The sequence below is a fragment of the Pseudorca crassidens genome, chromosome 12 (assembly GCF_039906515.1).
Source record: "Pseudorca crassidens isolate mPseCra1 chromosome 12, mPseCra1.hap1, whole genome shotgun sequence".
In the NCBI taxonomy this organism is placed as follows: domain Eukaryota; kingdom Metazoa; phylum Chordata; class Mammalia; order Artiodactyla; family Delphinidae; genus Pseudorca; species Pseudorca crassidens.
The window spans coordinates 62615838-62630623 of NC_090307.1; the positions used below are offsets into that span (position 1 = coordinate 62615838).

At 45.1% G+C, this 14786-nt stretch overlaps 1 protein-coding gene across 2 annotated transcripts in view; it reads left to right on the forward strand.

Annotated features, from left to right (window-relative positions):
- The window catches only part of RAB31 (RAB31, member RAS oncogene family), a 112360-nt gene extending 97722 nt beyond the window's left edge, over window positions 1-14638 (forward strand). For both annotated transcript variants that reach the window (XM_067699719.1, XM_067699718.1), the window contains exon 7: window positions 11310-14638. In XM_067699719.1, coding sequence (XP_067555820.1) covers window positions 11310-11404 — 95 coding nt within the window. In that variant the 3' untranslated portion in view covers window positions 11405-14638. The remainder of the gene's footprint in view (window positions 1-11309) is intronic.
- Window positions 14639-14786: the final 148 nt, after the last annotated feature.

Genomic DNA, 14786 nt, shown 5'->3' on the forward strand with positions numbered 1-14786 from the left:
TTGGTTAGAGTTACCTTAGCAAAGAAGCCTGTGGATACCCAGACAGTGGCGAGATGTCCGTCCATATTTATAATGTGGACCCTGGTGCCTCCCTGGCCTCTATTCCTTCAGGTGCATGTCTCCAGAGTGGGATGTTGTCACCCACTTACAGGTTAACTTAAAACACAGTACTGAGCGCACCTAGATACATTACAGCAGACACCTCGTTTATTTTCCTGCCCCCTGTTCCAACTTGTATTACATATGCTCCTCCCTGAACTCAAAATAGGTCAAGATATTGCTGACACCTGTGCCCCCCAGAACAGGGTTGCAGAGACAACATGCCCGGGAGAGAGCAGTCACAGAAAACCATGCAGGAGGAGTGAGAAGAAAAGCCGTTAAAGAGGTGTGCTTAAGCAAAATTGATTCAGAGCAAGAGACCAGCGTTTCCCTTTTACATTCCCAGAAGGCCCGTAAGCCAGAAATGAGACAACTGTGTTTTGGGAACATAAGTTAATATATTTCATAACTGGAAATTGTTAGCAAAATACTGTTTTCAGACTGAAGCTGCCCTGTGAAGTGTTTGTGCTGCCTTTGGGGTGGTCTGTGCACACTCCGTTCTCTGGTTGGCATCCTCCTGGTGCCCTTTTCCACCACTCACTTTTGACCCGCTTTACCCAACAGTGTGTGGCTAATGTTCTTCGTGCATCTCCATTCAGAGTTGTTCTTTTTTTTCAGCCGCACCACGTGGCGTGTGGGATCTTAGTTCCCCAACCAGGGATCAGGCCCACACCCCCTGCACTGCAAATGCAGAGTCTTAACCACTGGACTGCCAGGGAAGTCCCATGGGGTTGTTCTTTTTTTTTTCCCTGGGTTTTTAGATCTTTAGTTTGAACACTAACGTTTTCCTCTTTGAGTTAAAACATAGGAAGGATTCTTTGCCAAGAAAATTATTGTCCATTGAGTTTTTAAATTGGTGTGTGGAAACACAGCGAATACTCGATTGTTGTCCCAAACCTGTATAGTCTTCCCTATGAAACTACTCTGCCCGTCTCAGTCACCTTGAGAGGCAGGTGAGGAGCCCTAACAGCAGTAAAGGCTTCATCTTTGCTCCCTCCTTCGTACATTCGCTCTCTCCCGCCCCACCCTGCATGAGATGCCCCTCCCTTCCTCCCCACAGATGTTAATTCCCTGGAATCTCCTGCCTTTGTGAAGTCTCATGCATGGCTCTCCCCTTTGGCTTGAGGTTACTATGGTCTCTGCTCCATCACTCTGACACTTGGACATATGCTTTCTCTGAGTGATTCTCCAAGGGTTCCAGGTATGCGTCTCTTCTTCTGGTGAGCTGTAAGTCCTCTGGGAGCTGATCTCATTCTGGCACATTCCCCATAAAGATGAGGCTAGGAAATAAGAGAGTGCCCAATTGAGGTTTTTGAATCTGGACCTTCCAGTTCATCTCATGCTGTTCCAGGAGATAATATTTCAGTGGATTCACTAGATCAAGTGAACTGTGTCACTTTTCTATGGGTACTTAAGTTGGCTAGCACCAGGCCATGCTGGACACCAGGGACAGCCTGGGGAACAAAACAGACTGACGGTCGAGTGGGGAGACAGGCTGTGGGTACAGTCAAGTGGGTGTGTAATTACACATCGTAGTCAAGGCTGAGAAGCAAAAGTACAAGGACCGTGGGGACAGTTACAGGTGGGGACTTTAGATTGGCTGGGGAAGGTCTCCCCAGGGAGATGGTTTTAGGCTAGACCCGAAAAATGAGAAGAGGGCAGAGAGCTCACGAAGAGCAGTCAGGCCAAGTGGACACGGTGTGTGAGTTCCTGAGGCAGGAAGTGGTGGAGCCTTTAAGGAAGAGAAAGGAGGTGGGTGGGCTGCAGGGTGGGAGCTCAGGAACCACATGGGGGGGGGTGGGAGGGGAAAGGGGTGTTAGAGACTGAGCCAGATGCTTGCAGGCCTTGTAGTGGGGAGATCCACCCTGGAGAATGTGTCTGGAGGAGGAGGATGCTGTTGTGGTCCTCTAGGAGAGAGGCCTGGATGAGGAGGAAAAACGTGGATGTGAATTTCAGAAGTCTTTTGGGAGTAGAACCAGGAACACTGGGTAGTGGTCCGAATGGGGAACAAGGAACAGCATGGTCCTGAGATGCACCCCAGGCTCCCTTCCCTGGAAGGAGGAAAGTGAGCACAGGAGCAAGTCCTCTGAGGCTGGATTTGCTAAGAGCCTGGCAGGCTGGATTCTGGAGCATGGGGAACGCAAGGTTTGCTTTGTGGATCTCAACTCAAATCCCCTACCCTTTAAAAAGAATCTCTCCCTGAGGGCGAAAAGACTTGGGGCTGCAGGCTCAACAGAAACACGTCTGGATTGGGGCAGGACCTAGGCTGGACAGCTGTGCTTCTGCTCAGCTAACTTGAATACTGACTAGAGAACACAGGGTTTGTCCTGAACATCACATCTGGAGATGAAACTAGGCTTTTGTTTGTTGTTAGTTTGAGAACAAGGTGAGACATATTTGGGTTTTTTTTTAAAGTGAATGTAATTAGAGGTACAAGCGTATGAGTTTGGAAAAATTAGAATAGGGTGTTAACGTGAAAGACAGGAAGTTAAGGCTTATGGGCAGTAATCGTGTCTTGTCTGCAATCATTTGTTGCACAGAGTGTTAGCTATTTTAAGTCCACTGGATTTTGAAATTCTCTAGGTGGACACTTTTGGTTTGGAGCAGGTTAAAGAAAGTTTAAAACAAAACAAAACATATGCACATTTTATAATAGTACAGCAAACTGTCAAATGAAGGTAAGTTTAGCCTTTGTGGGACAAGGAAAGGACAAAGACAAAGCCTGTCCACTTTCTTAACCCCTCGAAAGTTAATTTACCAAATGCAATGATAGGAGACCTCTGCAAAAGAATGTAGTTTCAGAATGTGGGTAAGTTGGGTCTCAAAAGCCCTAAACATGCATATCTTTTATCCCAGTGATTCTAAAGAAGAAATTGGCCAGGCGTGCAAAATGTAGTAATGATGTTTCACATAGAACAAATTGTCATTCTGTGCCATTGTTGCAATTGCTTACATATATATTAGCTCATTAATGCACCGTTTGTCTTGTGAAATAGGCACTGTTATCATCCCTATTTTACATCTGAGGAAGCTGAGGTGTGGAGAGGTTTGTGATCTGCTCTAGGTCACAGAGGGTCAGGATTAGCAGCCAGGCAGCCGGGCTCCAGAACCCAGGCTCTCAACTGCGAGTCTGTATCACTTCTCATTGCAGATGGCAGCTTATGGTAACAGTATTCATGATGGTGAAAAACAGGAAATGACTTAACTGTCCAACACTTGGGAAATAATTTTTTAAAAATCATGGGACACCAGTATAAACTAGTGGTTAAAAATGAGTTTGTAAATCTGTCTTTAGTGACATAAAAAGAGAAAATGTTGAGTGTGAAACCAAAGTTATAGAGCAGTTTGTATAATATCCTGATTTTATAAAATACGAACCATATAATATATAATAGTAAATATATTCTTCTGGGCAAATATTGGGAAGATACACACACATTAAAACGTCAACAGTGGTTGTTTCATGGCGGTGAGATTGCAGGGAACTTAACAAAAGACTTTAGTACAGGAAAATTTAAACATATACACCAGTAAACTGAATAACATAATGAACCGTCACGTACGGTCATCACCTGGTGTCCTTGGAGGATTGCTTAGGACCCCAGCGAGGATAAAAGGGTGTAGTATTTGTATATAGCCAAGCACATCCTGCCATATACTTTCAATAATCTCTAGATTACAAATAATACCTAAGACAATGTCAGTGCTACGCAAATAGTTGTAAATACAATGTAAATGCTATTCAAACAGTTGCCAATGTGGCAAATTCAACTTTTACTTTCTGGAACTTTCTGGAATTTTTTTTTCCCTCGAATATTTTCAGTCTGCGGTGAGTTGAATCAGCGGATACAGAACCTGCAGACATAGAGGGCAGACTGTACTCATAACCAAGCTGGTTTCATCCCTACCCCCCACTCCCCCCGACCCCCTGCCTGTATTATTTCAAAGGGAATTCCAGACATCATTTCATCTGTAAATATTCTCAGCATGTAACTTTTTTTTACCTAAAACAACGACATGCTCACATTAATACTCATAATGCTATAATCATATTCATATCATCAAACATCCAGTGTTCAGATTTTCAATGGTTCATAATGATCATAACTGGTTTCTTTGTTTGCATTTTATAGTTTGTTTGGATCAGGAGGCAAATAAGCTCCACACACAGTGGATAAAATTGATAAAATTAGCTGGTGTGTCTTTTAAGCCCCTCCTTAGCAGTAGGTTCCCTCCTTAGCAGTAGGTTCCCTCCTTGCAATTTCTTTATGCGAGCAGTTAGGTCAGTTGTCCTGATCCGAGTTGAACACACAATGGATTTTGCTGAGTTCCATTTTAGTACCGAGTGGTATTCCGTAACGTGAGTAAAAATTTGTTAGTCCATTCACCTAAACATTTGGGCTGTTTTCAGGTTTTGGCAATTAATTACAGGCAAGGCTGTGATGAGCTTTCGTGTACAAGTCTGTGTGGGGAAATACCTAGAAGTGGCGCAACTGGCTTATCTCACAGCTAATGGTTCACACTCTAAGGGTCCCCCAGACTGTGTTCCAAAGCAGTTTGAACATTTTACATTCCCACCACCAATACAGGAGAGCTCCAGTAGCTCCAGCTCCTTGCCAGCACGTGGAATGATCAGTTGATAAAATTTCCGTCATTCGAATGGGAATATAGTGGTCTCTCCTTGTGGTTTTGACGTCCATCTTCCTAACGACAGATTACGTTGAGTGCCTTTTCGTGTGCTTATTCGCAATCCTTGTGTCTTCTTTGGGGAAGTGCCTGTTCAACTTTTGCCCGTTTTGTATTGAGTTGTTTTCTTATTATTGGGTTCTAAAGATTATTTATATAGTTTGGATACATGCTCTTTATCAGATAATTGTCTTTCAAATATTTTCTCCCAGGCTGTGGCTTGCGTTTTCACTTGCTTGACGTCTTTGGAAGAGCAGAAGTTTTTCATTTTGATGAAGTCTAGTTTATTAGATTTGTTCTTTGTGGCTTGTGTTTGTTTTTTTTTTTTTTTTTTTTGCGTCTTATAATTTTTAAATGTTAAACTAAAAAATTAAAAGGGATATATCCACACAATGGAATATTTTCCAGCGATAAGAGGAAATGAGCTATCAGGCCATGAAAAGACACGGGAGAATGTTAAATGCATATTTACTAAGTGAAAGAAGCCAGGCTGAAAAGGCTACATACATACTATATGATTCCAACTATATGACACTCTGGAAGAGGCACAACTATGGGGACAGTAAAACGATCCGTGGCTGCCAGGGGCTGGCAGTGAAACTATTCTGTGTGATACTGTGATGGCGGCTGCATGTCATTATACATTTCTCAAAACCCATAGAATGTACAGCGCTAAGAGTGAGCCCTCGTGGAAACCATGGACTTCACTTAATGATCAGTAATGGCTCATCAGTTGTAATAAATGTTCCACACTCCTGCAAGACGTTAAAACAGAGGAAATCGGGAGTTAGGAGGAGGAGTGTATGGGAACTCTCTGAACTTTATGCTCAACTTCTTCTGTAAACCTAAAGCTACCTCCCTTCCCCAAAATATAGTCTATTAATTAAAAAAATAAATAGAAGGAAACGATGCCTTTGAAAGGTAAGGAAGCCTAATGATCTTAGAGTAACTTAAGCCCCTTCGTGCTGAAGACGTTTGGCATTTTGGACTACCGGCCATTGGTGATCTGCCCCCTCCCTTCCTCCTCTGCTGGGGCGTCACCGTTCCCGAGGCTCCTAGACTTGAACTTCAGTTTTCCTCCCCCGTCTCTTCACCCTCCCACATCCAATCAATTGTCACGTCTGCCAGGTGTCTTCCTACGGTTCTCCTTCCAGCCCTGTTTTCTACTTCTCTCCACTGCACCCAAATTAAGGCTGTCATTATCCCTGACCTGGATTTTCTGCCAGCCTCCGGCTGAATCCACTTCCTGAATCCTAAGCCATGCTGGTCCTGCACAGAATGTTAGCACCTTCCGAGGTCTAGACTCTAATGTTCCAGGTCATCTCATAATCCCAATATTGTCTTCTTTCCACAGCAAAAGGACGGTTCAGAGGATGACCTCGAGTGTCATGCATGTGTCGCCTGCCCCACTCTGTATTTCTAGGGCAGGGTCCCGTGATTGTGAGCACCGCAGTGGGCCATAGAGACCCCCCTCTAAATGGAGAGGCGTGGAGGTCACGATCAAGGGCAAAGACTGCCGAGTCCTAGTAAACTTGGTCTCTGGGTGATTCAGAAAATCAGGATCAAGAAATGGAAGTGACAGGGCAAGTACCAGCACCTCTAACACCGACCAAACAAAGCTGAGCCTCAGAAATCCTGGGACTGGGATAAGAGAGAAGAATGCAAACAGCGACTTGTCAGGGAGGACTCCAGGCCTGTGCAGAAAGCGACCGGTCGCCACACAGGGCGAGAAGACAGCTGCAGCTGAGCCTGCTGTGTGTGAAAGCGTTACAGCCCCAGTCCAGAGCCGTGATACAGCTGATAGGCTTGGAGTTTGTTTTCTCACATACTGAATTCTTGAGGAATCATTTATTAAAGCCTGCTTTTTCTCTGGGCTATCAACTTTCAGGAAAACGGAACTCCAAAAAAAAAAAAAAAAGTCTTTTAACTTTTCCCAAGCAGAATCTTACACAATCCAAACCTTATTAAAATAAACACCCTGCCGTAGGATTTATACTCCAGAACGAGCTGTTTGGAGGTTGTGTACTCAGAGGACATTTTATAAGAGCAGAAACATGCAGTGATGTTTCTTTCAGACGTTTGCGTGGATATTTTTGTCCTATTCTGTGCCCATGTAATTAATACTGATTCAACAGTGTTCCAAGGTGATCACCTTGGTACCAAACGCTATGGCATTTTCCGGAACTATGCTATTGTGTAAGTGCCTTTAAGCTTTGAGTAAGTTCCAAATAGCTCCGACCACAAGATCCGAGCTCTTGGTGTGTTTTCACAGCGCTGGTGGCTTCCTGCACTTTTCAAGGTGCTTGCGTCGTCGTTAGGGCCCGGCTTTCCTTTCTCTGCCTGGAAATGGAAGCACTTCCTTTCTTCTTACTGTTTGAAGCTGGCACGCGCGGGCCCCTCCCCGACTGAGTGTTTAGGAGAAGAGCAGGATGGGCCCCATCCTAGTAACTGAACACTAAGCATCCACTGCGCGGAGGGGGAGGCCGGGGTTGATACGTAGCTGCATCCAGAGCCTGGGGTGCTGGGGGCCCGCCCATCGTCCTGGGCTCCTGGCACATTAGCCACAGCGTCTGTGATGCGTGGTGGTTGTCAGGCTACTTCCCGTGTTCTTTTTGTAGGTGAGGAAAGGCCGTCTTGGAGAGAGCAGATAGCATGTCTGAATTCACTCACCCGGAACAGTCTCACTCAGATCTCAAAACTCTTTCCACCAGATGAGAAACACAAAGTCTAAGGAAACTGCAGTGATTCTTTTTATTTTTTTTAAGGAGTTACTGAAGAAACTTTATTCACAGAACAAGTGTGAAAATATCTTTTTATTGGTATTAAAAGGGAATTTTAAGGCTGTAATACCAGCTCTTTATTCCTTAAAGGGAAGCAGTTACTATAATGATGTACTTGGAGCCACACGGCTAGTTAGCGCCTTCCCTCTTCATTGGGGAACCATGAAATCTATTATGTTCCCCCAGGAGGGCAGTTTTCAATGAGAAATTGCTACATTTGTAAAGAACATTTTCCAATTGACCATGATGACCATATCTACACGATGATGACAAAACTGGACATGACTAAAAGGTTTGGGCAGCCCAATTCTCAGGAACAAAACCTAGAAACAAATGTCATGATACCCATAAAAATGCCTTGATGTGTCACAGGACACCAATCTAAGCCTTTAATTCACATTCCAGTGCAGATGGCCTCAAAGGTGTTTTGTTTTTGTTTTGTTTTGTTTTGTTTGCGGTATGCGGGCCTCTCACTGTTGTGGCCTCTCCCGTTGCGGAGCACAGGCTCCGGACGCGCAGGCTCAGCGGCTATGGCTCACGGGCCTAGCCGCTCCGCGGCATGTGGGATCTTCCCGGACTGGGGCACGAACCCGTGTCCCCTGCATCGGCAGGCGGACTCTCAACCACTGCGCCACCAGAGAAACCCCCAAAGGTGTTTTGGATCAACGTTTTTTTTTTTTTTTTTTTTACATCTTTATTGGAGTATAATTGCTTTACAATGGTGTGTTAGTTTCTGCTTCATAACAAAGTGAATCAGTTATACATATACATATGTTCCCATATCTCTTCCCTCTTGCGTCTCCCTCCCTCCCACCCTCCCTATCCCACCCCTCCGGGCGGTCACAAAGCACCGAGCTGTGGATCAGCGGTTTTTAATTTTTTTTTTTTTTTTTTTTAGTAGAACAGCCCTTTTCTCAAAATTTTACATGGAACCCAAATATGTAAACAAACGGCAGTCATTCCATCTCGTAGAAATATTTTGTTCTATTCCGTGAGATTTGGGATATTCTGAAGATAAACAGAACCCGGCTCCTCTCAGAAGCCGGGTTCGACACTGATTCAGAAACGTTGCTCACAGTTTAAAACAAATTAGAGGGGCGTCTCCTTGGGGGGCTGCCTCGAGTGTTACCTAATCTTGCTCCCAGACCTTGTCCCCCTGACCGTCTGCTGAGGAGAGAAGTGAGGGCCAGGGAAGAGGAGGAGGAATGGGGACAAAGGAGGTGCTGATGGGATGGGATGGGCTGCTCCGGCATTGCCCTTTCTAGCTCTTCACTCCACTTTTGTGACTTCAGTCTTCTGGATGAGCTTTTTCTATATTTGAGGTACTTTTCCTAGGAAAAAACTTAGGAAATTTTATGACACTTGGTGTGTAGAATCGGTCACATAGAGGAGGGCATACCGCTTAATGCTATTTTGCTAACTTTAGAGTTAACAACTTAAGAATACCATGAGGTTGATGGGAGGGTAGGATACTGGTCTTGATGTAGTCAAAACTAATCGGTAAACAGTACTTGACTAGTTAACTAGGGCAGCGGCATGCGCCGGTCAGAGTTATAATTTTGTCCCAAAATATTGCAGATGCAAAAGCCCCTATTACAGCTGCTAACACTCACGGGAGGCACCCGAAATGTTAATTTAAACAACTTAAGTAATCGTATGTGGAATCTAAAATATGACACAAATGAACTTATCTACGAAACACACTCACAGATGGAGAGAACAGACTTGTGGTTGCCAAGGGGTTGGGGGGAGGGAGGGGGAAGGACTGGGAGTTTGGGATGAGCAGAGGCAAACTATTATAATATATAGGGTGGATAACAACAAGTTCCTACTGTATAGCACAGGGACCTATATTCAATATCCAGTGATAAACCATAATGGGAAAGAATATGGAAAAGAATGTATATATATGTATGTATGACTGCATCACTTTGCTGTACAGCAGAAGTTAACACAAGATTATAAATCAACTATACTTCAAATAAAGAAATAAATAACACCAGTAGTGCTATAACTTGACACTACCATCCCTCCACAACACATCACTTTCTCTGGAGGGGTATGGAACACTTGAGCGGGAAGATCTGACCTAAATATATCAGAGTACTGGTAGTCACTGGGAACTTTCCCCTCTATTTATCACTTAAGATTGACAAAGTAGGAGAGGCATTTTGTTTCCTTCCCTTTTCTTATGACTAATAAAACAGACACAGCGTGTCCAGGACAGGGAAGTACATACTTGCTTCTGGATTAGGACAGAACTGTTTGGAGAATGGCCTGCGGAAGCTTTGTACAGCTTTGTGGAGGACACAAATGGGCAGAAGCAGTAGCTGCAGAAATCCCTCCAGCCTTCATGTCTGCCCCGTAAGCGGATAAGAGCTCTACCACGAATTCTGAATTTTGGGTAATTGCCAATGGCCTTAATCTTTATGCTCGAGCTTCGATGAGTGGCCATACCACCCAATCTACACAACGCATTAGTACCTGTGAAATTGACGATTTCCACCCTTGTGAAAATGCACCTCTTCCAGGGCGTTTTGACTCTCTTTATGGTCCTTAGGGCATCCACTTGCGTGGAAGGGCTCTGTCTTGGAACTAATTTCCCTTCCATCTCTAATTACTGGTTACCTAGTAACTGATGCCCTAATTAGCTGATTTTTTTAAATCCCTGTTTTAGAGCTCGTGTTTCATGCCTTTTCCATGGGGGTTAGAAAAGTAGCATCAAGAGCTATCGTGGTAGAGTGGGAGGGACACAGGCTTTGGGATCCATCAGAAAGTCAAGATGTAGGTTATAATCAGAGCCACCTGTGCCCCTTGGTATTGACCTTCAGGTGTAGCCTGAGTTCTCCAGTTAATAGGAAAATGGTGATCATAACAGTCATTTCACAGCTTCACAGGACCCAGTGAAGATGTGCCTGTGAAAATCTTTTAACTGTGAGGTTCTGCACAAATGTTTGTTATTTCCATATTCCATCCCCTTTTTAGAAGACAGCTTTATTGAGACAAAACTCACATACTATACATTTCACCAAAATGTACAATTCAGTGTTTTTTATGTGCACCCCTCAGCACAGCTTTAGGATTTCTTTATCCTCTCCAAAAAAAAAAAACCCACAAAAAACAAAACATATACTCTTTAACTACGACACCCTATCCCCCTCCACTACCTGTTTAATTTTTACTTTGGATTTGTTAGCAGAGACTCTCAGCTAATTCTCTAAATTAAAACAAGATTACTTGTGAATGACACTTAAGATACTGTTTCCTGTGAAGAATGTCTCCAAAGGCTTTCCAGTTAATGCTCTAAGTGCGTTGGCAGGATGAGGGACGGGAGCTCAGTGTTAATACGTGATGTCACTGGGACCATCACAATTCCCAAGCCAGGTCTGTTTTTAGAAGCACAAAGATGAGGCCTCCCTAGGAGCTGAGAAGGGGCTCATTCCGATGGTGGATGCGGGGGGAAGGCTGGGAGGAACCAGTGGCCGCTGTTTGTGCAGAGAAGAGGGATGCCGGCTCTGGAGCAGGGCTTCCACCTCCGGGGAAATACTTATGATCAGAAAGCTGCTTTTCCTTCTCCTTAACTTTCTATGCTTGAGCTTGACTTCATACAGCGGAGGGAGAGGGGGAACGAACTAGTACCACAGCCCCTCTGCCTCGTGTGCGACCCGCACATGACTGGAGAAGTGGAAGCGGGGTGGGGTTGGCTGGGAACAGGAATTCAACCTTGGCCTCCATTCCTTCCAGGTCGCCAGATCCCACCGTTGGACCCCCATGAAAACGGAAACAACGGAACAATCAAACTGAAGCCAACTTCGCAGGCCGGCCGGCGGTGCTGCTGACCTGGGGCTGGGGTCCCCTGTGCTTGAAGAGGCCGGAGCTCCCCTCCCCGTGCGCTGCTGCGCTGCTGCGGGGGCCTCCCACCCTCGGTGGCCTGGCCCCTGGCTCAGAGGGAGGTGAGACCCGCAGGGAACGGGGCAGGGAACATCCCTGGAAAAGGATTCTACAAAACTCTGGGAAAAACCACCACACTGCCAGGAAAGGGCCTTTGGTGCGTGGAATTCACTCGGAGGGAATGGATTTAGGTATTAATTATAGTTGAGTTTTTGGTTAAAAACCTCAAAATATTCTTAAATTTGTACAAAAGTCTTACTGGCTTATGTGTGTGCGATTCTAAACTGGTGTTCCACTCTGATTTCCTATGTTTCTAACCGAATTTCAGGAACTTCTTCAGTGCCATTGCCTTAATTACTCAACCAACCTCCACTGAAAGGTTCTTGGAATTTCCCTTTCAGTGGAGTGTAATTGGACCATCTGCTATAGACTTGCGCTGTTATGAAAGTGGAGAAAGATGTATTAGGAAGTTTTATCTACATCTGTGACGTTTACTTGATGAACATTTTTCTAAGTTTTGGTCATATAAACCAACCAACCAAATCTGACTACAATATATCATGTCATTCTGGGATTTGGAGGCCTGGTTTGGAAGTCATTGGAGTCACTACTGTGTAAACTGTGACAAACGCAGGGTATAAATATTATTCCAGAGACCACCTGGTTTGCATCACCTCCACAGTAATAAATTCCCACTCTCTTAGGGAAGTTTCACACAGAGTATTATTTTACTAAGAGAGTTTGTCATAGTGTCATATCCGGGGAACAAATTACCTGGAGGATGTTTGAATCTAAATTGTAGGGCAAACTTCGAATAATATCAATGAATAATAGGGTACAGGAAAGCCAGCCAGAGGAAGTACCAGCACATTAAGATTCTAGACACCCCAAAACTGCAAAATCAGAGAAAGTCTTTAAGAAGATGCCAAGCTTTGAGGGTGTGGGTATTAAGGCTAACCAGAGGGCCAACCCTGGAATGCCAGTTGGCTGAGAACAAACTTCAGTGAACCCTCCCTTTTCAGGTGTTCTGTCCGCTCAATTAGTTAAAGATGTCTGAATCCAACGGAAGGAAAAGGGAAGAAGGCATGGAAAGGAGGAAAAGCGGTCCCCATTGAAAATTCAAATCCTGTTTCCATTCTAACTTTCATAGAAACCTGGGATCAAGAGGCAGTTGGTTTCCTCCGAGGGCTCATGTTGGGAGGTGATTCTGGGAGGATATGCAGATTGGTGCCCTTTTTGGGGGTGAGATGTGGTTGATCACGCAGTATGGCATCAGGGCCAGCTGGTACCTTCGAGGCTCAACAAACATTAATTGGAAACCTACAGTGTAAAAATCAGGGAAGAGATCATAAGCTGAGTAAAACCCTCGACCTTTCAGTAGCCGTGCTTGAGTCCTGCCAGGCTCTGCCCCTGAGCCCTGGATGGGCGGGGACGCTGAGTCTGCCACCAAAAAAGCGAGAGTCCTTGAGAGGCCAGGGCCAAGTTCACACTTCTTCACATGGACTGCAGTCAAGAAAGCAGGTCGAAATCTCAGATTTACAGTTTTTAAACTCGAGAACGTGTTGTCAGTTTGATGTTCTTACCGCTTCATCCAGCTTGCAAGAGTAACTTGACAATCTTAGGACACGAACGCTGGAAACACTTACTTTTGGTTCAAGAGTGCCTCGTAGCTCTCTCAGACGGGTTCCTCAAATACTGTTAGCAGTTGGCACGTGGACGTCTTGGCAGGGCCTTTGCAGGGATTTTTAGGGTTTTCTTCATCTTGTCACTATCATGGGCTACTGTGATTCTGCTTGCAGGCCAAGCGATTATCTTGCCTCTTAAAAAAAATGTGGGTTGCAAATTCAAATGACCTAATTCCAGGTGTAATGTAGGCTTATTTTGGAATCTTTCATCATCCAGCTGTCCCCGAGGACCTGGGCTTGTCTCTAGACAAGGTTGCCTAGCTAAGGAGGTACGCAGCCCAGCAAGTCTTCGGTGCTCGCATCTTGCATAAAACAGCCAGTCTTAACCAGCAGGCTACCCCACCCACGAGGTGGGTACCCACCCAGAAGCCCACGAGGGTGGGAACCACTCTTTTGCCTTCCTGTATGGCCTTAACTATTCACGCCATCAGGGGACAATGTGTCTATCGTCAGTCCTTGGAGCAACTGGTAGAAAGAGTAGATGGCACTTGGGCACACACACGTTCACAGGAACACGGCGTCTTCCCTGAAGATAGGTGCTCGAGCCTTGTCCGCAAGGAGGCTTTCGGATCCTCCTCTATTTTGCCTTGAGAGTACTTTCTGGCTGTTCTAATCTTTGAACTATAACCACGCAATATCATGTAAAGGCCTGGAAATGACTGCTGCCCCAAAATGCCAAGCAGCATCCTGTGCCCAGTTTCCCCAAATGTGCTCTTTTCCTCTGTTTTCCTTCCCCTCCTGTGCGGCACACTTGTGTATATGTGTAAATATGATTTCATATTTGTTACGCCGACATGTGGCCCATTTCACTGGCTGAGTCTGGCTCGTGACTCTGTGTCATGTAACGCAGGCACGGGCTCTCAGAGGGATTATTTCCCGGTGGGAATCTCTAAAATGGCAGTGGGGTCATGCAGACGTTCTACCCACGCACATAATTGACCTGCCATTTTCATAGTGGAAAGTGGTACATCGGGGCGCTAAAGATGACTTCCCTTGCAAACCACAGACGGCTGAAGACCTAAAGCCAACATTTAGCCAAGCAAAGGGCTGGGACCCACCGAGGACCGAGGGAGACTCGGGTGACCAAAGTATGCCCCCTGAGATCAAGGAACATGGCCTGCGATGGCTGAAACTGGCTCCCCTCAGGGGCCCTGCTTCTCCCTGCTCTGCCATGCTCATTGCAACTTGAAGAAAGAGTGGGCTCATAAGTAAAAGGACTCCAAGCCTCATTCAGACCTATTAGGTTCTGGTTTAACCATGAAACCAGACCCAGTGATCCATTGTCACCGCTCAGTTGTGTAAACTGCTCCCTTTCTCGTGTTTTTGTAAAGGGCTTCTGTCTGGGCTGGACCCAGTTCTCATGTATAGAAGACGCTGCTGCAGACATTAGGACCTTTCCACCTTATATTCTGTAGTAAAGCATTGCCCTCCACATCGTCCAATTGTATCTTTGGTTTAACACACACTGATTCATACTAATAAATATTTTAACTTTTACCAACTTTGTCTTTTTCTTATTATAATGTTCAGATGAATAATTGTTTTAAGTAACTTGCTGGCTGTGGGAGGGTTTGGAAGGTCAATCTCTTTAAGCTTCAGTTTCCTCACATATAAAATGCAGAAAATAATTCATATGCACCCATCC